Genomic DNA, 26,264 nt, shown 5'->3' with positions numbered 1-26,264 from the left:
TTTATAGAAGTTCATAGGAAACTGGTTTAGAGATAATGCCAGATAAGGCAACCCCCCTTCTGTGGGATAGAAGCCATTTGAGGGTGGTCTCACCCCATCCCCCTTCTCACCTGGTCAGAGGATAAAGGAAGGTGTTCTGGCTCTCTCTGTCTCTTCTTCTTGGCTGGACGTGGAATTGGATAGGTGGTTTCTCTCTCTCTCTCTCTCTCCCTCTCTCTCTCTCTCTCTCTCTCTCTCTCTCTCTCTCTATCTCAGGTACAAGCTGGGTAAGATTCTTTGGTGTAACCAATGTATAACCATGTTCTAGATATTTGAATTGATTGTGGAATTGATCTCTGATATCTGAAATATTAAATTGCTACAATGTGATTATTCCAACTGGGTTTGACATTGTTTATTTAATGGTTAAAAGGAATAGTCAAACATTCGCTCACTTTTAGTGAGGCACAGATATTATTAAAACCTTTCATTTATGGAGTCAGATGAATTAACGAGTGAGTACATGATTAATGTATTGCAAATTTAACCAACAAATACTTTGCATGAGTGAGGACAGAACACGTGACAACCTTCCCCGTGTATTGGCGAACCGGCAGATTGGGCCAATATAGCGGGCCTTACAAATGTAAAAAAATATATGCTTTCTACTTACAATTCATACTAAAATATGAATGCAAAATCCATAAATGCATGCGTTAATGCAATTTTTATGGCAGACATTAGACTAATCAATATATTATATAATAAAAAATAAGAATGTTCTAATAAAGCAAAGCTATTCATAAACAGCTCATGGCAAAAAATCTATATTTTCAGACAAAGAGAGTGGAAGGAGAAGAATTAGACTCAAACGAGCAGAGTGAATGCACAGAAACCAACAGCACTCTAATCATTATCTGCCCTCTACCTCCATCTAACCAATACACATTTCACTTTCCTCAGAACAACAGTTGATAGTAATATTTTGGGAGGTGAAATGCCATATTACTCTCAAAGGTTTCTAATCAAAACTCATCACCCGGGAGATTAAAGATACACAGAAAAGGATACCGAGTGTAAAGCCTGAGTTAGCAGAGATTGTGTAACCATTCACTTGTGTGTTATTCATTCACAATGAAAATCAATGTATTTTATTGTATACTGCTGAGGGATAGACTTCTTTCATCAGGGGTTAGGAGAGGATAAATAGAAATGAAAGGAGAAGCAGCCCACCTCTTCAGGAACTCCATGTACTCTGCATGCTTGATGAGTCCGGTCCTCATCATGATGGTCTGGAAACATTGGCGGTCGATGGCCCATAACTTCACATTTGTGAGGGCTGAGAACAAAATATGAAACAAAATAAGTAAATAATACCCACACTCATGCGGTTGTCATTATATAGCCATGTAGCTGCACAATGTCCCCTCAATTGGTCAAATCTTGAGCTTCATAAAAAGACTAATTGATATAAAGTATTGCAAAATATTAATCATGATAGTGATTAATATAATGTACTAGTTCATCATTTAGTCTCTAAATTCTATACATGTGTGCATGTGTGTGCCTGTGTGTGTGTGTGTGTGTGTGTGTGTGTGTGTGTGTGTGTGTGTGTGTGTGTGTGTGTGTGTGTGTGTGTGTGTGTGTGTGTGTGTGTGTGTGTGTGTGTGTGTGTGTGTGTTGCTGTCAAATTAATTATATCGCGAATAATTGCATCTAACATAAAAGTTTGTTTACATTATATATATATATGTCTGTGTGTAAATATATAACAATATATGAAGAGTTCAGATGCAAAGGCCTCTAAGTGCCATCTGAAATTTTCTTCTAGAATGATCATTTTTATAAAGCTTGTATATTTAAGGTTAAGTAATTTCACTTAAATGACAATTAATAGGTCATTTGCATTGCCATTTAAGTGAAATTATTTAATTTAAATATACGAGCTTGATAAAAATGAAAATTCTAGAAGAAAATTTCAGATGGCACTTAGAGGCTTTTGCATCTGAACTCTTCATATACACACATATATATTACATAAACACACATTTTTATGTTTAATGCGATTAATCGCGATTAATTGATTTGACAGTACTAATATATATACTGTACATACATATGATTAACAAAACACATTTAAGTTAAAAATGATATCAGGTTAAAACTACATTCTTTAAGGAAATATAATTTATAAAGAGAGTTTTTTTATACAATAATATAAAATATTATGCATCAGGATCTAACAGTCTTTATTCTTAGCAGATGTTGCATTGCTCACATACAGTAAGTCATATTTCACACTGCTGACAATCATTTCTCAATACAAACAAACTTTACGTTTGTTAAAGGTCCCATGTGAATCAAATTTATAATTTAAAAAAGGTCTTTCTACATCCCTGAATGCTACAAATCAATAGAACATAATTAATTTTTTTATGTCAAATTAGGTTAATGCTTTAAAATAAAAATGTCAAGACTTTGGCAGCTCTAATTACTACACAATTAGAAAGTGCCAAAAGTAATTCAATTTAATTAAAATTAGTCATTAAAGAACAAGCAAAATAATTAAAAAAAAATAATAATTTAAATGATTGTTTTTTTTTAATAAAAAAACAACAACATTTAAATTAGCCTTAATCTTATACTTCCTAAATTATTCATAGAAGTTGGGTGATTAAAACAATAAAGATCATGTAAACAAAGTAAATTACTTTTTAATGAAAATAAACAGTCCATTTGCAGAGTGATTTGCAGAAACGTTCCATCGTACGTTCCCCATCATGTAAACCTCAACAAAAACAAAAACCTCTATCATCATCTTTTAGGGACATTGCCACTAATTCTGTTCCAGCCTAATTGATTTTGCAGCCTTGAAATGCAGTCAGAGCTTGAGAGAAAAGGCACATTTGTCTGTGGTGACAGAGGCAAAAAATGGTTGTCACTCAACGACATTCCCAATATATAACTTGCCTTCAGGAAAGGGCAATTGCCACATTTTTTGAAGCAAAGGCCCATCGGGTCCTCAAAATGTGACAGGTCTATGCCAGAAATTAGCATAAACCTTTAAAACAGCTATATCGTTGAGAGCTCACTCATGGGCCTACATTATATGCCTTATACGCAACACGTTCCTCAACAGACTGCGTGTTCAGATTTTTAAATGAGAAAGTGTGCAAGTGTGGATTAGAATATGCAGTAATGCAGAAATATTAAGATTAGCATTTTATTATGCCTTTTCAAACGGCCAAAGACTATATTCTTACCCTAACACTGTAAAGATCTGCAGGTTATCAGAAGAACAATATACTAAAATGCTCCAGAGTGCTTGTAGAGACCGAAATGATGGCACATCTACGGATGCACGTTGGATGCAAACACATCTCATGAAATAGCAGAACAAGTGTTTCCCACATAATAAAACCTCATTTAACAGGAAGGCGTTTACGAGCACACATCATTTGCACCCTCATACAGCGAGCGCAAATGATACTTGCACAGGAAATACTTCACAAAGGACCATTTTCAAAACAAAAATACACACTCCCATGGTCATAGCAACAGTAAGGGCCACATTAATACAGTTGCCTATTTTCTCAGTGCGAGTGTTGTGTTTTAATGGTTTATTATATTATACTGTATGTCTTGACCAATTATTACTTCCTGTGTGAGTACACTGTGTGTGCGTTCGAAACCAATTACAAGCTTGACATTGTCTGGGTTTTGTAGCAACCTTTAAAATCAGCACATAATTCTCTTACAGATGTCAAATAAACATTAGGCTGGGTGATTGATCAAATATTTAAGGTATGTTATATATTATTGTGTTGACTGTTTAAATATGAAGAATATTGTGATGATTTTGTATAATACAAAATATGACTTTTTTATTTGACCATTAAAGGGATAGTTCACTTTGAAATTAATTTTTGGTATGTTTTAGCTTACCTCAAGGGCATCCAAGATGTAGGTGTCTTTTTTTCCACAGTAGTTTCAATTTTGATATTTTTAGGTCAAACCGTTCTTGTCTGTCAGTCATATAATGCAGGTCTATGGTCACTGTCTCAAAGAGCAAGCACAGAGTCCAAATTAAAACAATTCCCCGTCGTCCAAATTAAACAATTCCCCATCGTAAGTACACATTGATGGCCTAAGACACGAAACGAGCGGTTTGTGTGAGAAAACGAACAGTTTTTATATCGTTTTTACCTCTTGTACACAGCCATGTCCGAGTGATCTGATCTGACGTGTACGCAGACTGGTGCATAGATATATACACTAGATGTCGCCTTAAAGACATTCGTTCCAATGAACTGCCGTAGACAAGGCGACATTCGTGTCTTAGGCCATCAATGTGTACTTACGATGGGGAATTGTTTAATTTGGACGACAGGGAATTGTTTTAATTTGGACTCTGTGCTTGTGTTTTGAGATAATGACCATAGACCTGCATTATATGACTGACAGACAAGAACGGTTTGACCTAAAAATATCAAAATTGAAACTACTGTGGAAAAAAAGACACCTACATCTTGGATGCCCTTGAGGTAAGCTAAAACATACCAAAAATTTATTTCAAAGTGAACTATCCCTTTAAGCATTTAAAAGACCTCAGTACCCAGAATCATTACAATGAATCAGATTTATCAAACTGTCCATGAATTAGTGAATCAAAACACAGACTCAATGACTCACTTGTACATTTGACATGCTTTAATTATTCAACATTGCTATTTATTGGGGTGTTATATGTGTGCTTGTAAAATAAAATGTGTTAATTTAGTTAAAAACACAGCAAATCCATAAATACTGAGATCATATCACACATCAAAAGAATGAAAACCCTGAGATATGAAAGTCCCCCTGTGGTGAAAATCAAGCTTTTAATTTTGTTTATATGTCTATGTGGTGTTTTTAATATGCTTTAAGACAAATTCATAAGTCAACACCCTTGCTGAGTATTTTCTCTTTAAAACTGCAGTGAACCAAAGACAGTCTCAAAAACACGGTTTGAAATCGCTGGTTTTTCTGACGTCACAAACTACCTTGTAACCAATCATGACAACATGTGATGTGATCATCAACGAGTGGATCTCTGAGCTGGAGCGAGTGAGTGGAGGTGGGGCTAATTTGCATATTCATTGAACCGTGTATACTAAATGAGGCAAGAGTGTAGAGATACATCCAAGCTATTTTAAGGCATGAAGAATTTTTTTCAAGGAAAAAATGCTTAAATATATCATTTTGGTGATAAAAGATGAGTTTTAAGGAATCCAATTATTGACAACAGGGGGACTTTAATGTTTTTTAGCAATTCTGTAAATCCTTAATTGCCATTACCAACTTTTTAAGAGATGGTAAAGAAAATGATAAAGTTTGAGAACCACTGAGAGCAGTGCAAGCAAATATAATTGCCAACCACACCTGACGTGAAAAGTGGCCTATTCCTGTATATAATTTCAATTAAGATGCTGTTTCTTTGGAACATTTAAATGTCAGTGAAAGCAAAACTCAGAAGAAGCCAATATAAGAATCAGGATTAGAATAAAACACCTCACTGAACAATTGCAGAAAGGATAATTTGACTAATTTCGATACAAATAACCAGAATGTTGCCGCTTGGCTGCTCTTGGACTGGGACGTCTTGTTTAATCTGAATGTGCTGCATAGCTTTGGGATTCCATTTATCCATGAAGCCAAATCAAAATCCACTTCCCAACACCTTATTAAATACTGGCTGAGTGCTTCCTCTGTCTCCGCTTTCACTGGGGAGCAAAATGCAAAACGTCTTTATGGTTGTCTGTCTCTCTGAGTGGTTTGATCACGAGCCATGCTGTTGTTCCTGTCATTCGTATCCGGCAAACCCTCCACTGGCCAGATAAAGTCTATTTCAGTTTAACCTTAACACTCTGATTATGAAAACACAAGCTTCTTTTTGATCCCTTGTCATGATGTTCATTAGCGGGATGTTGATTATGCAGTCATAAACCTAACTGAGATGCTAAGAATGAAGAGTAATGATCAAATGCTCTTTGATGCTCTTTCATGAGAGGGTTTGTCCTACCAGTGTGCTTTTACACAGGTGTGCAATTACTCTATATAAATATATCATTAGCTGTACAGATAGGCCTCTCACTTATCTTCAATGTTTAATATAATCAGCTGATGTTATGTTCAAATTAAAGTTCAGAAATCTTCAGTCCCTCATGGTCCAGTTGTACAAATGTTTTATAAGAGGACATCAATAAGATTCCATTAAAAATACTGAACCCTTGTAACATTGTGGCCTAACTGGGTGTGACTTGATAAAGCGACAAGCATTAAAAGCTCTTAATCTCTTTCCTGTAGATTTGTTTTGATACCAAAATGTCAGAAGTCGATACTAATACCACTGGAATGCAATGATTCCCAATACTAATTTCAAAACACAGCCAAAACTAATATGCTACTGAACACACTGCTTTAGGCTACTGAAATAGTTACATGTATTTCTAAGATATTTTGATGGACACTTGGTGTCATTATGCTGGGTATTCTTTACTCACTGACCACACAGAGATCTCTGGATCCAATGCAACCTGCCAATGTGAAGTGCACATTGATATTTTATATGTATTTTCAGAGAATAGCTTGGTTACACAAGAAGTGTCCCTTGGCAACTAGAAGATTTTATGGTATTTTCTGGCAAGCTTGATTGCTAGTCATCAACACCATTATGCACAAACAAAATAAATAGTAGAGTCAACATTCACAACAGAAGCCCAATTATGTCTGCAAACTGACACGCTGCCAAATTTGTGGCTTACAGTACATCTTGAGATTCCCTCTAATAATTATGATATCCTGTCGCTCAAACCATAGAGCATGCCACTACTGCATGTAAGTCGCTTTGGATAAAAGCATCTGCCAACAGCATAAATTTTTACAGGATCTAATGTAAATACTATTGTGGTCACATTCAGCCGTGCTTATTTGTGTTCAGTCTCGCTCCACATAACTGTATATTAAAGTTGCAACATGAAACGGAATTTGCAATAGTCTTTTGTAATAGTTTTTAATTTGCAATAGTCTTTCCTATTGTGGCATATTTCCTAGTTAAATGGCTTCTCAAACAAGATAAATATGTAGGGCGGGGCTTGATTTTGTCCATCTGGAATTGATTGAATGGTTGTGGTTTGCTATTGGTCGATAACAAAATCGCTGGTAACTTTTTTCATTTGAAACTAGTAAAGACAGTGTAATGTGTAACACCTGATGTCATAGAGTTCATCTGAGCATAGTGTTTTTCGAACCATCTCTTTAACAATGAAATGCAGGTCACATTTGGGGTCAATTGCTACCGTAGACCATCAGCATCTCAACTAAGAGCCAAGCTCTTACAGCACAGCCCGTGCCCAGAGAGACTATCGACCGGAGCGTCTCCGCACAAGCGGCATGCATTGATTATTTTGTGGGGGAGTTTATCACTCACTCTGTCACTAATGTCAGCAGCAGCGATACGAGATAACCAACTGAATCTTCTTTCTATACAGAAAATGGCCAACATAGAGGAAGGAGAGACAACAGATTGTCACCTACTATACTGGGAAAGAAGGAAGGAGGAGAACTGGTGAGAGAGTCAATGGAGGGTTTGATTGCTCTTTTGTGTCTGGGAATAGTTAATCGAATAGCTAGACTTTTGACTTGAGGTTGCTATTCTGGTCATGAATTGCACAGTTAGACAGAAACAGACATCTAACTGACATGTGAAGAGACTGACCACAGTGAAATTCCTTGTAAAACTGGTAGAAAACTGTCCTGCCTGATTTAATTCAAGCCAACTGCTCCATTTACAATGTTGCCAGATTGGGCGGATTTCTGCCTAATTGGGCGGTTTTGAATTTGATTTTGCGCAAAATTTTGGTGGGGATTTTTTTTTAGCTGGTTTGGGGTCAGTTTGGAAATGTTCAAACATTTCAATTTTATAGGTTAATTTGTTAACAAATAAAACTCAAGTGTGTAGGTCCTCCATCCAATCAGTCATCATGACGTTACTAAACACACACACCCACTGCAGAGTCGGCTGGCGTTGGTGATGACGAGCCCGCACTTTTAGCAAATCAACAGCGATAGCAGGCAGATGTGATAGCAGGCAGGTGTGATAGCAGGCAGATGTGATAGCAGGCAGGTGTGATAGCAGGCAGGTGTGATAGCAGGCAGATGTGATAGCAGGCAGGTGTGATAGCAGGCAGGTGTGATAGCAGGCAGGTGTGATAGCAGGCAGATGTGATAGCAGGCAGATGTGATAGCAGGCAGGTGTGATAGCAGGCAGATGTGATAGCAGGCAGATGTGATAGCAGGCAGATGTGATAGCAGGCAGATGTGATAGCAGGCAGGTGTGATAGCAGGCAGATGTGATAGCAGGCAGGTGTGATAGCAGGCAGATGTGATAGCAGGCAGATGTGATAGCAGGCAGATGTGATAGCAGGCAGATGTGATAGCAGGCAGGTGTGATAGCAGGCAGGTGTGATAGCAGGCAGATGTGATAGCAGGCAGGTGTGATAGCAGGCAGATGTGATAGCAGGCAGGTGTGATAGCAGGCAGGTGTGATAGCAGGCAGATGTGATAGCAGGCAGATGTGATAGCAGGCAGATGTGATAGCAGGCAGATGTGATAGCAGGCAGGTGTGATAGCAGGCAGGTGTGATAGCAGGCAGGTGTGATAGCAGGCAGATGTGATAGCAGGCAGGTGTGATAGCAGGCAGGTGTGATAGCAGGCAGGTGTGATAGCAGGCAGATGTGATAGCAGGCAGATGTGATAGCAGGCAGATGTGATAGCAGGCAGGTGTGATAGCAGGCAGGTGTGATAGCAGGCAGGTGTGATAGCAGGCAGGTGTGATAGCAGGCAGATGTGATAGCAGGCAGATGTGATAGCAGGCAGGTGTGATAGCAGGCAGGTGTGATAGCAGGCAGATGTGATAGCAGGCAGATGTGATAGCAGGCAGATGTGATAGCAGGCAGATGTGATAGCAGGCAGATGTGATAGCAGGCAGGTGTGATAGCAGGCAGGTGTGATAGCAGGCAGGTGTGATAGCAGGCAGATGTGATAGCAGGCAGGTGTGATAGCAGGCAGATGTGATAGCAGGCAGATGTGATAGCAGGCAGATGTGATAGCAGGCAGATGTGATAGCAGGCAGGTGTGATAGCAGGCAGGTGTGATAGCAGGCAGGTGTGATAGCAGGCAGGTGTGATAGCAGGCAGATGTGATAGCAGGCAGGTGTGATAGCAGGCAGGTGTGATAGCAGGCAGGTGTGATAGCAGGCAGGTGTGATAGCAGGCAGATGTGATAGCAGGCAGATGTGATAGCAGGCAGATGTGATAGCAGGCAGATGTGATAGCAGGCAGGTGTGATAGCAGGCAGGTGTGATAGCAGGCAGATGTGATAGCAGGCAGGTGTGATAGCAGGCAGATGTGATAGCAGGCAGGTGTGATAGCAGGCAGGTGTGATAGCAGGCAGGTGTGATAGCAGGCAGATGTGATAGCAGGCAGATGTGATAGCAGGCAGATGTGATAGCAGGCAGATGTGATAGCAGGCAGGTGTGATAGCAGGCAGATGTGATAGCAGGCAGATGTGATAGCAGGCAGGTGTGATAGCAGGCAGGTGTGATAGCAGGCAGGTGTGATAGCAGGCAGGTGTGATAGCAGGCAGATGTGATAGCAGGCAGATGTGATAGCAGGCAGGTGTGATAGCAGGCAGGTGTGATAGCAGGCAGGTGTGATAGCAGGCAGGTGTGATAGCAGGCAGGTGTGATAGCAGGCAGATGTGATAGCAGGCAGATGTGATAGCAGGCAGGTGTGATAGCAGGCAGGTGTGACGGTTTTTAGTGCGATAATGGAATCAGATTTTGAACCTGTCACTATATATTGAAGTGATCACTATGCCAAAGTGGTATAAATATAAGTTGTAGCTCCAGTAAACAGTAGCAGAGTGACCCAACTCTCAAAAGGTGGATTACAGCTGTGGTGGGATATGACTCAAATGCTCTTTGTAAATATACTGTAACTGTAACTCTGAGAGCATGAATGACTAAAACGAAACTGAACATGGGACGACTCCTGTCCATCGTCATGTGCACACATGGCCTGACCAGGGGTGTGTTTCCCAAAAGCATCGATAGCCAACTATGGTCGCAAGTTCCGTCGTTATCAGCATAGTTCAACGAGTCTGTGTTTCCCGAAACCATCGTTCAAACGAACATTCGCAAACAGCATCGCAAAGTAGTGTAGTTGGAACGACAGCTCTCGACCTTTGGTTCCAAGCATAGTTTCTAGTTTGCATGACATGTGGACTCAATAAATCCTTATCTTGAGCAAAATAAGCAAGCTGACATTCAGTACAACCTGTGTCTTTTATTTAGAATACATACAAATGTCATTTACGTCTTTTAGTTTGTCAAGAGATGTAAGCATCGTTTTTGAAGAGTGCGCATGTGCGAACATGCTCTACTAAGAACGAGCCGATGATTGAATCTGGAAATAAAGCTAAATAACTGAGAAAAATGAGAAATAGTCCTCAGATGTCATGTCTGTAATTTATAGCAAAACATCTAGCATAAATTCAAACTCAAACAGATTCATTAAAATAAGTTATTATTCCACCACATGCATGACGTCAGAAACCAACGTGGTTGAACGACCACTTTGCGACAATACAGTTTCGGGAAACAGTCGTGACTAGCTAGTTGATTTCTTCAACGATGCATCGTACTATGGTAGTTAAGCAGCGAGTTACGTCGTTGTTTGGGAAACGCACCCCAGGACATCTGCAACTTTTAAACTGTCCAGACTGCACTCCTTGATCATTTTTATTTGATTACAAATAGTTAAACACTATTGTGAAATATTATTACAATTACATTTTTTTCTATTGTAATACATCTTAAATTGTAATTTAAATTATACATAATTTTCAGCATCATTACTCCAGTCTTCAGTGTCACATGATCCTTCAGAAATCATAATATTCTGCTTTCTGTCTTAAATGTTTGACAAAAATAGAAGTTTTAGTGGAGAATTCACCAAGAATGAATTGCACCTACTGACAGTTGTTTTCATGCTGTGTTGTTTTATTGCCCAATTCACTAAAGGAATTATACGGATCAGGTAATGCTGCAAACACACCTGCTGAATAATTACATCATTAAAGTAGACTAATTATGCCTGTTAATTCCTTGACGTGGTGGTGACAACATTTGTAGAAATATTTCTCTACACTAAGTACTATCAAAACAACACCAACATCAAGACAGATTTTAATTTTGCCTGAATGCCCACCATTTTGTTTTCATATAACTTTATAAAAATAAATATTGACATCAAATGCTTAATATTATTGTGGAAATCGTGATACACTACCACTCGAACGTTTTGGGAAGTAAGATTTTTTAAAAAAGAAGAAAAAAAAAACTTTATACAGCGAGGATGCATTAAATTTATCAAAAGTGACAGTAAAGGCATTTATGATGTTACAATTTTTGTTTATTTCAAATAAATGTTGTTTTGAGACTGAAATAGCAAATTAAACTACACAATGTAAGGCTGTGAACTGTGATATCAAAATTTATAATTTTCTTATTTTATTTATGGTTTAGTTTTGTTCTAGATGTCCTGTAATGTGTTTCTTATTATTGTCTTTATTTTTTATTTATTTTTTGTCTATTTGTTTATATTATTAATTCATTTTTATTTTGTTTTATTGTTTTAATGTACAAACAAAAGCCAATAAACATAAAAAAAAAAAAATTGTTTTGAATTTTCTAAAGAATCCTGAAAAAGTAACATTATTTCCACAATGAAAGCAACAAAAGCTATTTTTATATTGATAATAAAAACCCTTATTAATAAGTGAGCACCAATAATAATTGAGAATCAGACTTTCATTCTAGCCCCACAGACAAATATTAATTATAGCCAATTTTGTTCGCTGTCAGTATGCATTTAGAAATGGAAGTCACCATTCAAATACATTTGAAAATTTTACACAGGTACAATTCAAAGTGCTGAGGTTACACAAGACTTCTACTATTAATTCCCAAAAGCCTCTGCCTCACAAGCATAAGTGCTTGAGACAGGCTTCTCGGTATCAGCGGGCAAATTAAACTCGTCAGACTCATTCTTGGCTAAGCCTGCAGACTATATTCCCTTGACTATTTCAGTTCCCAGTAATGTCTGTAGGGACCAAAATGAGCCTGACCAAGAAATAACGAATCATTTTGCAAATCACATTAGAGATGAAAGCACCTGCCTCCCAAGTATGAAACAAGTATAATGTATTTTACAGATGCTTCATTCTGATAAACATTTTGCCCATGATGATTTCTGTCAACAGTACATGGAACATGTAGATATATCAATGTTTCAAACCAAAATTCTACTGCTCAGACATTGCTCTTTCATAACTCAACACATTTCCTCTTGCTGACAAATAAATGTGAACTTCTCGGTCCAGGTAACACAAAGAACAAATTAACACTGTTCATTTACAAATATTACAGACACTGTAACAATACAAAGCAGGTTGAAAATCGAAGTTATGCTTAAAATAATAAACATTTCCTTTCACCTTGAATACATTGAATGGCTACACATGTGTATACATTTTTGATGTAGTCATTTAATCAAAACTTTTGTTGAATTGCTTTTCAAAAACATATGAAACCCAAAGTGTACATGAATGCATTTTAAAATAGATTTTTCATTTTCATCATTTCAGACATCCTTATTTGTCATTGACCCAGCTATAAAATGAATGTGTAGTATGTCGTTTAGTCTTGAAATAATAAGATCTTATTTTCCCCCTACCAAAATACTTAGAAAGTGCAGTCACATACAGAAGAGTTGGGTTCCTAAACGATAGCTGTACCCTTGAGCAAAACACTTGAAGCACTGAGTGAATGTTTGCCAATATGGCTGGCCTTTTCAATTGAATTCAAGTGAAAGATTCAGACTGCCAAGCTACAAAATGACAAATTCAGAATATACATATGATACATATCAGTAGTTCTGTCATTTAAAAACTAAATGCATTTTATTATACACCGAAAATATTGGCAAGATCTATTCTTGGCACATATTGAGAGCTAAATAGTTTTTCAAGTCGACTTAACCTGTTCTCAAATTCACTGACTCGCTCATTGATCCATTGCGTAATGACTTAAATTCAGTCTATTTCTCACAAAAAAAAAAATATGTCTTTAAAAGATTTAGAATATAATGCATGATTCAAATTGTCTACTTTTATGTACTTTAATGGTGCTTTTACATCCTTTCTAAAGCTTGGCAGCTCCAGTTCTTATTCAATGGCAGAATTAGCATTTTTGTATGAAATAGTTCAGTCAAGAAACTCTAACCGAGTGCTGATTGGTTCCTCTAACGGCAAGGCATTAGCCAACCAGACGTACTTCCTAATCATTGTAACCATATATTTCATACCCTAGCCCAGCTGCGCGATTTTGAAAACTTCAGTTTACCCTCCCTCCTCCCTCCTCCCTCCTCCCCCCTCCCCAGCACCACCTGTAGAGATCTGCTACGGGGCTTATACTATATTATTGTAGCAGCATGTCCTTTATGAATGTGATTGTAACTAAGCTGAACTTCCATTCATTTCAAATCAAGCAAATGTACTTTCCATGCCCCACGCCAATAAATGCTGGTTAAATAATTTAAGAGTTGAAGATCAAACAGGTCATACCTCTAATCAACAAGCCCGCCTACAATACACATGTGACAGTGCTGAGGTCTACCTACTCTATCAGGTTCGATTTGAAGGTAAACAACACTCCTGCCAAAAACATAATGATAAAGTCCTGAATGATAAATATGATCGCAAAGACAATAATGCAGCTGGCTCAGAGCCAGAGCAAAGCAGATGTTATCTGTTATTCTAATGCAAGATGAATATTCACTCAAATAAAAGCAGAGGCAACCTTTATTCTGTCATCAAGCTGTTAGCAACCTTTCACTATTTTACAGCGAGCAAGGCAGCCAACCTCACTTCAATCAAACTCATTTAATGTGTGTTAGGTGAGACTAGGGAGGACAATCAACTCACAAAACAAGCAGCAAGTGACAGTGGCACGGATCAGAGAGGGTGATCGGTCAACTTAAATCAAGTCTAATCTTCTTATTGATTAGCTGTCTTAATGTTATTCATGGAAACATACAACAAATCATTACAGCACTCTTCAGCAGTGAGATTGCCTTTCTGTCACTCTGATTAAACGAGGCGTCAATTATACAGAAAATTTGGCAACCTAAAGTACCTTCTGCTTTTAGTCTAGACAAAGCCTGAGTGTTTAAATGTCAGTTGGACGTCAAATTAGATGTCAAACGCTTTTGTAGTAGATGATGATGATGTGGTGAGTCGCTGAGAGGAATGAGCAGAGTGTTTTAAATCATTTATAGACCACGGTAGAGTTCAAAGCTCTTTAAATGTACGGCCCCAAAACGTGAGGACCTCTCATAGCGTTTTGAGGCAATTATATAATTAATACATTTATCTATTCGTTGTATGATCTAATGAATAATTGTAACCACATTTATAATACACTATAATACTAAGCCTTTAGAAAGTATAAAGCATTAAAACACGTGACAAACAACTGTTTTCACATGTAATAAGGAATCTGCGATTATTATAATGCATTTTAACTTTATTATATGTAAAGGCTTGTTACCAAAAATCTTAATTACTAAAAATTTTGACTGGTAGTGTATAATACAAAATCTATGGGGATCAAAATTTGATTTACAGCACAAGAGAGACAAATTTACACTAACTACTGTACAATTATTTTGGTAAAAAAAATAATGGCGCAACCGACCACAAAACTCACGTTTCAAATCATATAATTATTTTTGAGTCACGGATCGAATAATTTTTTCGTATCACCAAAAAAAAAAAAAAAAAAAGAAAGAAAAAAAACTGTAGGGAATCGGGCAAATACAGTACAACTTTGCTTTCCATTTATTACTTAATGCCAGTGCTCTAAACCGGTTTAAGGAATGAATACAAAAAATGGAAATTAATGAAAAATGTTTTAACTGACAGGAGTAATTCTGACACGTATACATTCAAAGGCTGTTTCCAACATATCAGCCACATCACAGGCAATTACTAATGGAAATACAGTATACAGTTGTTTGTCTATAGTGTGATTACAGGGAAATGGGGAGTTTACTGCATGGATGTCTTTTAGAGGAATGTAGCTCAGGCTTCAAATGAAAGATACATAAATATGAAACTGGAAAGAAAGGTGCACACATTGTATAATAAGCAGATACCTGTTATCAGACTGAGGGAAGGAAATTTAGTCAAACTGATATCTGAATGCTCTCCAAAAGCAATTATTTAGCCAATTTCAGTGAACATCTATCTCTGTTATTTCATCCACTCCCACAGATTTATACACTTACTCAATTAAAAGAATGAATAGTGGGACAGCATGTGCATAACAAATTATAGCTCCCTTGAGAGCAACCGCAGTGGTGATGGGAAATTGATATTTTGAATTCAAGTGCACTGACTGTAATATAAGATGTACTACTTGAACCATAAACCAAATTGAATACTACACTCATTTATTCTTTTCTGCTACTGTATGCTGCAAAATATAGATTACACTAAACAATGAGGGGCCTTTGCGACCCAACGATTAAAACCTCTTAAGAATTCCACAGCGTATTTTCAGTTTTTGGTAATTCCTTGACGATGTGCCATTAAAACCCATTAAAACAATGATGAGGGTTGAGGCACAATAGTGGTTAGCTTCTAAGATAAAACCTCTTAAGAATTAAAAAGACTAAATTAATAACATCTTTTGTGGGATGCAGATTATGCATGGATTAAGGGTAAAACGGTATGAGAACAAAAACATATTTTAGGATTGTATAGTGCACATTAAAGAATGTGAGCCTCCTCAAGAAGATTTCACTCAATAACTGAATTAAAACATTTTAATTAAATCTTTATTAGGTCAAAAAAATGTGACAGGTAATGAAATAATGTAGTTTTTTATGTCAGTGGCTGACAGATTTTAACAGCTTCTTTTTTTTCTTTGCTTCTTACTGCTTCAAAGTAAAAACTACCAACGAAAGACATGTATTTTTTTCTATAAAAAAAACATAAAAAATATATATCATCCATTCATGCCCAGACAAATCACTTGGCGGTAGCATCTAATGAGCTGCATTGGCTCAAACTCCTACATTTTTCCTGCATGCCAGAACAACCAGCATATTCATTTTTCCGCTTGTATAATATCTGTTGTTTTGGCCAAAATAAAAAAAACAATGGCTTTCTCCATGAAAGGAGATCAAATTTGCATACTGTTCCATCGCAGAAGAGAGAAAGACTTTTGTGATATAGAGGCAGAAAGCCAATAATACATCTGATATGGCTTAGTGACATTATCATGTCTTGCATATTAAACAGTCTTTTAAAGCATCTCTTTCCTGCATGTCCTCACTCTTTCTTGCTTCTTCAAACATATGAATATTTCAGTAAACACTCTAATCTTTCTCTAATCTAATTTCATATGGAAATATACATCAGATTAAAAGCATTCCATTATTTATTAAATGCCATTTGAACTATTGTACATCACAGTGTCATCTCATTTGCGATTATGTTCATATTGTTTGTCATTCGAACTGCTGTGTCTACACTTATTGTTTAAGATGTGACACTTTGTGGTATTGCAGCAGCATGAAATAAAATATGTTTACAACTCTGCAATTCTATGAATAAATCATAACACAAGTCAGTTTTGGTCTACCAGGGTGAGAATGAGGGGATTTTCATTGATTTTGACAAACACCACGAGTCTATATATTGCTCCTGACACTCAATGATCTCTCCTGTGCAGAAAAGCAGTTGTTTGTTTTTCAAACTTTTTAGGCCAACCTTTGATCAAATAAGAACATCCAACACCACCTACTCACAGTAATGTCCTCCTATTTTCCTGATATATATCTTATAGTGCTGGTTTGTTTAGTTTTTTTAACAATACTGATGCATTTGAACAGCTATTGCTAGTCAGAGACAGGTCTCTTTAAGGGGAGGGGCATTTTCATTCTAGAGAGTATCTGATTGGACAAAAATCTGTGTAGTATAAGATGAGTCAAATATTTTTGGTCTGCTTTCCAGGAAGAAAAACACTGCAAACTATTTATATCTGCTAAATAAAAAAAATAAATAAAAAAAAATGGATCCATGGAAGAGTCCTGCATCTAAAAATACACACACTGCAATATTAACAACAATGCAGTTTGTAAGGCCAATTCAAACACTATTACTAAATCTACATTTTGGGATATGATCTTAAAGATTCTAGCATCTATTCAAGAGCTGTCAGACCAGTCGCATTACTAATATAATGCTCAGACTGCTGAATCCCGTCAGTCAAAAATGCCACTTTTAAAATTTGCTTTTATGAAATCAAGCATCTAAATGCCAGTCTCTATTTGACTTCGAGGGCAAACTGAATAAAATCTCACCTTTAGAGGTGAATGCCTCTGCACAAAATAAAATGTGGATAGGTTGAAGCTATTCCCTTCATGCTCTGCAGGGAAACATGCTATGAATTATTCACACAAAGCTCTTTTAAATGTGTATATATTTATCAGAAATGATTAATAAAACATGATCTAATGTAATAATGCTAAAACTATCTTCACCGAAACTTCTCAGCTAAATACTAGCAATTTACAAAGATTGATTAATATAGTGGGTTCGTGTATATTGGGTTTACCACAGTAAAAACAGTAATATTGTGAAATATTATTACAATTTTAAATAACTTTTTTATTTGAATATATTTTAAATAGGGGCTGAATATATTTTTAATTAATTACATGATGTGCCGATTAATTAATCTAACTAATCGCAAATCAAATTCACCCCAAAAAGATAATTTAAGTCATTATTGTGTTAAATGAGAAAAGCATCATACTGTATAGACATTACAAAAAGTACCTTTAGAAAGAAATATTTTACTTGATTCATCATAGAATTTAGTACACATAAACTTTTAGGCTACAACGGTCATCATTTTTTTCTCAGAAGCTGCATCTGAATTGATATTTAGATATATTTACAGACCAAAAGAGTCTTCAGAATATCACTTTTTTTTTTTCTATATGTTCTGCAAAAGAAAGAAAGTTATACAGGTTTGAAACAACATGAGGGTGAGTAAATATAAATAAACAGAATTAAAAAATTTCAATGAAGTGTTACTCTAAATAAGAAACTAAAACTGCCAGTAGGTGGCAGTAAATGTCTAAATGAGTAAGTTATTGAATCATTCATTCAATTCGTTCAAAGGCCTGATTCATTCAGGAATGAAGTAAAAGGCTCTCTTTATGAATGGGCCATTGAATCATTGGTTCACCTGAGTCATCCAGTAATAAAAAAGCTGTGTGTTGCTCTGAGATGCACAACAGTTCTGCTCTGGCTTAACAGGTAATATTTATGTTGGCAAAATTGAGCAAAAACTGACAATATTGTGTCTGAAATAACACAATATTAACTTCTTATTTAATGAAATGTTCTATAAAATTAACATCACATCTGCACTCGTGCTATTCGGGACAAAAACAGCACGAGTGATATTGCTTAACTATATAAAAATGAGACAAACTCATACAGGGGCATTTTTTGCCCTGATATTTTGAATTTTAGGGGCATTCTAACTGCAATCTATAGGCTCCATCACACGGTGAGCTGTTGCTCTGCTTCACATTCATCAACTGTATGAAATGTAAGATTGACCTACATAGATCTGGGGCAGGTGCATTAAAACATTTTATATGTAATTTTCGCATAACTACTTAATTAAATAAACTCATTAAATCGACAGCCTTAATTTTAGAAATGTAATTTATTCCTGTGCTGAATTTGTCACAATAGCATTAGAGACTTCTTTTTTATATATAGCTCCAAATTTTGGATCAGCAGATACTTACAAAGAAAATTAAACTTCCATAACAAAGAAAGCATTAAATAAATATTCTGGGTTAAGTAGAAGTTAAGCTCTTTTATAAACAAACAAAATGTGTTGATGTACTTACAATGGAAATCCATAAGAACCAATGATAAAAAAATTCTTTCGTTTGTTTTTACAAGCTGAAGGACGAGTCAAAGTAATTTCCGGTGGTAAATCGATATCATGCCACATGATGAAGTAAATAGAACCTAACTTGTATTGAACCTGGAAAAATCCTTTAGCATATGATTAAGATGTCGCGAGATCTCGTGAAACCGGCTCCATGATGCATGCGGAAATCTCCCAATATGAAAGCTATCTTATGCTGGGCTGTGTAGTTATAACCATCTCTTGGCTCTGTATCATGCTTGAATAAAAACTTGGTCTCTATTTGCATTTTGAATATTGAGAGAGAACTTTGACTATGATTGCACTTATTGTTTGCACTTAATAAGACTAAGAGAAAACTGTGTTATTCATTTTTATTTATACGGTTTTGATTTCTATGTTCAATTTGTGGAAAGGAGTTCAATAAGGACGTCACACATTGCCTCAATCAGAAGTTCTGGAAGCTCATAATTCATGTACAGTAAGGTCTGAAGAGACTCATGAAATCATACAGGAGAGAAGCCAGTCAGTTGAGTTTGTGGCAAAACCTTTTAAAGTGCTTGAGTATTGTTGTCTTTTACTGCATATGATTATTCATACTCAGAAAGTAGAACTGAAATGACATTCATTACAAGATGATTAGTTAAAACATTATTTAACATATTTCGTCATAGAGGATTTCCTAAAAATACTGTGTAAAAATCAAGTCTCGTTCTCGTGAACTCAATCTCGTGTCTTGTCTTGTGAGGTAACTGTCTCATCATAACCCTAGTTCCTATTGACCACAAGATTATCAATACAGTGTATATTAAATATGGGAAATTGTTCGGCTCTGCTCCTCCATGAGAAAGAATTCTGCAGAATTCAAAATAAAACAAGAAAAGCCTTAAAAGTAAAGCAGGCTTGCTGCTCCTTTGTACGAATATAGAATAGCACACCTGCAAATAATAACAGCATGACTGCCACCGAAATCTACTCTCATAGCTGTGCAATTGTGGATTAAAGTATTCAGTTACCAGGTAACCTCGCTGAACGGCTGGAGGATACGACCAACACAAGCTTCCTTTGCTCTGAGACGCATCAGTGAGTCGCATTCAAAGTAACTCTCCAGAAAACCCTACGGCTTCCCACATTCCACCACAACAACTATCGCCACCAAGAAATGATTGGCAGGGCTCTTCTCTAGAGACCTGAGGTTTAATACTCATGCAGGTCACAGAACAGCAGCCCTCAAACCCACAAAAAAAAGGAAAAAAAGAGCTTCATTCCATCATGATTCAAACATACAGCTGTGTGGTGATGCTTCTCCTGTCGTTTGCCAAACAGCTGAGACTGGAGAGAGACTCCATATTAAGAAACAATCACTTGCACTTTACTCTTATAAATCTAGTTCCTTAAGACAAACGGTTACTGTCTGACACCGCGTGACTCCAGGTTCATTCATTATAGCCAAGTACAAACTGCCCTTTATAATGTTCTGTTTCTAAACTGGGATGATAGGCCGTGTTCAAAGCTTTTGTAAAATAGCCAATATGCAGACAGGTTTCCCGCACCTTTTGACTAATGTATTTGCATGACTCATCCAGTCGTTTATGAATCCTGAATAAAGATTTGAAAAATCATTTTACAAAGACTGCACTCAGAGAGCAGGGGATGAAATATTTTTAAGAAAAAAAAATTATGTTCACTACAGAAATTTCTGTGACTGTAAGATTTATAAATTTTCATGACTTTCTGCAGGCCTGGAAATCACAATTTTAAATTTCCAGGAAACTCTTTGAACTTTCTTTGATCATTATGGTGCTTGGCAACAGCTGACAGGCTAATGGATTGCATTAGACACAAATACATTTTTGTCATTATTATTACATAAAATCTATTGGACATTAATGTCTTTTATCATATTCCTGTTGCTGGCATTTAATACAAGAAACAAGCCACTCAAGCTTGTTTGTTACAGTGATCTGTTGCTTGGCAAAAAAAAAAAAAAAAAAAAAAATAATAATAATAATAATATTTTGCATTTTATTTTATTTAAAAAAAAATCCTGATAAAAACATCATCTTTGTCTGTTTATTATTTATTTTAGTTAAATTATCATAATACATTATAGTTTAATATTATTAGTGCTTATCTTATTACTTTTAATCATTGCTTTTTTTTTTTTACTTCACTTTCTAAGCTTTACAATTGTTGTACAGAATTTTGGGAACTTGTGTAGTGACACATTTAATGCCAACTTTTACAATCAAGATCAAGACTTATTCGTTAGCCACATTTTTCAACACAGTGTAATTTAAAAAAAAGCTGCATAATAACAATAACAGAGTTAGCAAAATGCTGCTGTGTTCAGTATACTATGAAGTGACACATTTAAGGACAGAAACATATTTCTTATCAACTACCCATTTATCAAACACTGGTGTCAAATGCTTGTTGTACAGTGATTTTATTATGATTAGGGGGTTTTAAAGTGAAGAATGTGCCTTAACCCTGGTAAAATCACTGTAGTGCAAGGTCTTGAGTGGCTTATTGCCTAAAGTTGGTATGAAACGGATGTTGAGATTGTCTTTTCATCGTATTGTAATGTACATTTGAAATCGAAATTATTCAACCCCCATTACAAAACCGGTTTCTTAGCAAAAGTTCAGACTTTCAGCTGTTTGCAATGAACAAATCGAACAAAAATAATTGAAATAGCTCAAAACGACAATTGTTTCAAATTGTTTCCCCAAGTTCAACTGAAAATTCAACTTTTAATGACTTCTGCAGTTTCAAAATTATTCAACCCCCCAAATAGAGTCCCTCACAACAGCACAAATCTGCAAAACAGGTGTTGTAATCAAGGGCTTCATTAGTTGCACCAGGTGCGCTTGAGCTATAACACATGACATATCTGAACTGGCTAGGTTTGTTGAGTGCAACATTTGACTGCATGTTAGAAATAAAGCTTACAAAAAAGTTAAGAGAAACCTGCAGCATGTGGAAGGCAAGATGGATTCATTGAAGTATCAGGAAATACTGGGAGAAAACGTCATGCCATCAGTGAGGAAGCTGAAGCTTGGCTGTCATTGGACCTTTCAACAGGACAATGATCCCAAGCATACCTCAAATTCCACCAAAGCTTGGTTGCAGAAGAAGTCCTGGATGATTCTACAGTGGCCATCACAGTCACCTGACTAGAACCCCATAGAAAATCTCTGGTGGGTTTTGAAGAAGGCGGTTGCAGCACACAAACCCAATAATATTACTGAACTCGAGGCCATTGCTCATGAGGAATGGGCTTAGATTCCTCAGAAACGCTGCCAGAAGCTGGTGTCTGGTTATACATCTCGTTTGCAGCAGATGCTTGTCATGAAGAGGTTGAATAATTTTGAGACTGCAGAAGTCATTAAAAGCTGCATTTTAAGTTGAATTTGGGGAAACCACTTGAAACATATTGTGTTAAGTGATTTCAATTACTTTTGTTTGATTTGTTCATTGCAGTCTGTAAATATTGCACAAGAAAAATGTAGGGCGAGACTTGGTGTTGTCCATCGGGAATAGATTGGAAAGTTGTGGTTGGATTTTACTGTGATATCATGTGAGTGACAGGTTACCCTGCCCTCGCACCTGTAAACATGTCATCAGAGAGGAGAAGAGATGTCTCTGCAAGAGGGAGAGGAAGCTATTTTTATTATTGATTACGAGGGCACATAAAAATAAAATAAAAAAAATCATGACAAATCATGTATAATAAATACTGCAATATCCGATAAAACATAAGAATTATCTTTTTGATTTCATGGTGACTTTATTTTTAATGTTTCATGCAATCAGGGTGCACCATGCTCCAGTAATTGCTAATTGTTAATCTCATTAGAAACTCCCTGAAAAAGTCAAGTGTTTTGAGGTACCAAACTCGTCTAACCTGATGCTACAGCTGTTATTAATTCAGCACATTAACAGTCAGTCAGAACCATCCATGTGCTACTTCAACCTGAGAAAGAGCATAAACGTGCCAGAGCAGGTGCTATGAACCCCTGAAAACAGATCAAACACTCTGAGATTTAGAAGCAGAGAGGTATCAATTTTCCTGTCAGTAAAGGTAAAAAATTGAACTGCGGCTCTGAGCATGACTAATACACATTTCCACAGATGTGTGTCTCTGTAAAATTTGGAGCACGTTCTGCGGCGTCCAGATAAGTAAAACAAGCCGACTTACATCCAGCATCTAACCTCTGACCTGGGACAAGGCCTGTTCCTTGCTGCCTGAAGAAATGCATAGGTATGAATGACATTTTGATTTACACACTTCACAGAAGTCATTCCCTCCTGGAGACAAGCTCGGGGATGCACAAGCACATACCCCAGCAGTCTCCCAGATCCAGAAATAACTTCTCAGGCAGAAACTGGTTGTAAGGTTGCAGGACTGTGTTGGAGATGGTGGGGAGTAACATTGGGGCACTTCAAGGTTAGTTCAGAATCTATTCAGCCCGTTCATGGTAGACTTCCCATATGAAATCAGTTCCTCCTTCCTAAAATATAAATACAGCTATATTTTCTTGTACTGTATAGAGACGCATTATGTGAAAGTACTGTATACTAGTAGGTCACCAGATTCCGGTGTATTTTATGCATAATCTTATAAAGACAACATGAACTTTAAGTTTAATACAATGAAAATAGAATTTTACTTAAGTCAAATTGGCAGCCTTTCCTACTCACTATTATGAAGAAATGTTAATTATTCAACATTTATTCACAAATTTTACAGGACTTTTCAGACAGTTTGGAACATTTAAATATTTTCTAAATGCTTTTAAAAAAAAAGACTGTTTTAATGTCTTAAAAAAAGTAACATTGTGAAATAGTATTACAATTTAAAATGACTGTTTTCTATGTTGTGCTGCTTCATATTTTTGTGGAAACTGTGATAAACTATCATTTAAAAGTTTGGGGATTAAAAGTAAGATGTAAAAAAATTACTTTTTATTCAGCAAGGATGCAATTAGTTCATCACAAGTGACAGTGAATGCTTTTAATATGTTACAAAATAAAAATAAATGCTGTTCTTTTGACTTAACTTATTAATCAAAGAATCTTGAAAAAAAATTTATCATGTGCCCAAAAATATAAAGCAGCAAAAACGAACATTTATAATAATAACCATTATTACAAATTTAGCACTAATTATAACTGATAGTAATTGAGCAGAAAATCAGCATATTAGAATGATTTCTTAAGGATCATGTGTAATAAATTACAGTTTACAAATATCTACATAGAAAGCAGTTATTTTAGATTGCAATAACAATTCACAATATTACTGTTTTTACGGTATTTCTGATTTTTGATTAAATAAATGCAGCAGTGGGGAGCTTAAAATATGTCTTTCAAAAACATTTGATAAGTTAGTATAATATATTTAACATAAAATTATCCATTTAAAATAGTTTTATTTTTTTTTATTTTTTTTACTCTAAAGTTGACCATTTACAGTGATGATCAGTAAATAAATTAAGCAGCAAGGCAGCAGAGATGATAAATATCAGTGCAGTGAAGCCTGATATCTGAATTGCTACACAGGAATCTGGTGACCTGTGGTCCTGGCCAGTGGGGGATTTCCAATGAACACTAGAGACTAATTACCATCGAGGGAGATAATGTAGTGGCGGTGCAGTCTCATAGGCACATGCACCTGGGAATCCATCTGAATGGCAAAGCAGGACAGATGGCACAGTTCAACTGTGTAGAAAACGGCAGGGCTGGAGATTTAGGTCTTCACACGTTCCAGCTGAGGCAATTTTAAACGGCTGAATAAACTGATCAGATCAGATTACATTCCTGGTCTCACTCTGCACTCACTGGAGAGATGATCTATAATTCTGAGCATCCTCTCCAAAAAGCACTGGCTTATTGAACTACGCACTTCCCTCTTATTTATATATAAATTAGGTTGCTTTTATGCATTTGGCAAATACTTTTAAGCAAAGTAACATGCATTAATTTTGTGTAGCTCAGGCCCCTAATTTTTTAACTTTCAAAGGCTGCAGGTCTGATTCTATAAATTACCCATGGACTGAAGATATCTTCATATCTGTATTAGACTGCTTGTCTCACATATGAACAGTTCATCTTTAATCTGGCTCCAGAGACAGAGTCAATATCTGAAGGGCAGCTCAAACGACAGACATGTTTATCAAACTGTGGCTTTAAGAGATCAATTGGACTGATGTTGCCATAATCTATAAAAGCCTTGAAGGGAAAGACTAAGAAAAATGACCCTCTTTAAGGCTGGTATTACCGACCATTTTGTGTGATCAATGCTTTAAAGCACGAGACCACGACACAATTTGTAGCGTAACCTGTCAGTGAACCATTGTGCAAAAACAGGGTTCTCAAACAGTGAATTCTAAACTGTTCGCAATTTGATAGACTAAAATAGAACCAAATAGACCTAAAAAATAAGAACTGTATATTTGGCATTTTAGCACAGAAACAAACTGATGTAGCAAGTGATGTTCTGTGTTAGTCATGAAAATAGAGATCATCCAGAAGAAATCCGACGATTTGATATATGCATGTAAACATGTCTATCTCTGTACAACACCTGATGTTAAAATGCCAGGTGTAAACAGAGAAAAATGAACACTTTCTCTGAGCTAGCGTTTTGGCTTCTCTGACTGATTATTCTTCTTTTTCCTCATTGTGAACAGCTAAAACTTTTGATCCCTATGCTGAAAACTAAATTTTGCATGCAGGAAGTGTCTGTAGCTAATTACGTTTTGAGTCGTTTTGGCATGGATAGGATGTGTGGTTGCCTAGGAACTAGTGGTTACATTTGAAAACATCAACGGCTTCGTTTACACTTGGCATTAACATGCGATCACCGTGATCCGATCAAGCAGATCGAATCATAAGCCAATCAGGCTGAAGAGGCTGCAAGTACTAATAATGTGGATAGATGGCGTAATGGAAACGGTACAGAGAAACGTATGGGTCCGAGAATGTTGGCAGCTGTGGTGGGAAAAATGCGCGTTCTTCGAACTGCGAAGGCAAACATTTGAGTATATTTGTGATGTACTTCGCACTCTCCTCATGGAAAGTGCAAGCTCCTCGAAGACATTTTAGGCAAACTCTTTAAAAATCTTCCTGTCATGAGCTGCTAAACAAATGT

The 26,264-nt window shown here is 36.4% G+C and overlaps 1 protein-coding gene across 2 annotated transcripts in view; it reads right to left on the bottom strand.

The window, feature by feature from the left end:
• prkg1 (protein kinase cGMP-dependent 1) overlaps window positions 1–26,264 on the bottom strand; it is a 173,996-nt gene that overhangs the window by 55,113 nt on the left and 92,619 nt on the right. For both annotated transcript variants that reach the window (XM_082151509.1, XM_082151508.1), the window contains exon 4: window positions 1,213–1,318. In XM_082151509.1, the coding sequence (XP_082007635.1) occupies window positions 1,213–1,318 (106 nt within the window). The remainder of the gene's footprint in view (window positions 1–1,212; window positions 1,319–26,264) is intronic.

The sequence above is a fragment of the Leuciscus leuciscus genome, assembly GCF_965113295.1.
Source record: "Leuciscus leuciscus genome assembly, chromosome: 21".
Classification (NCBI taxonomy): Eukaryota; Metazoa; Chordata; class Actinopteri; order Cypriniformes; family Leuciscidae; genus Leuciscus; species Leuciscus leuciscus.
The sequence above is the reverse complement of the archived record's forward strand: the minus strand, read 5'-3'. Positions and strand labels throughout refer to the sequence as shown.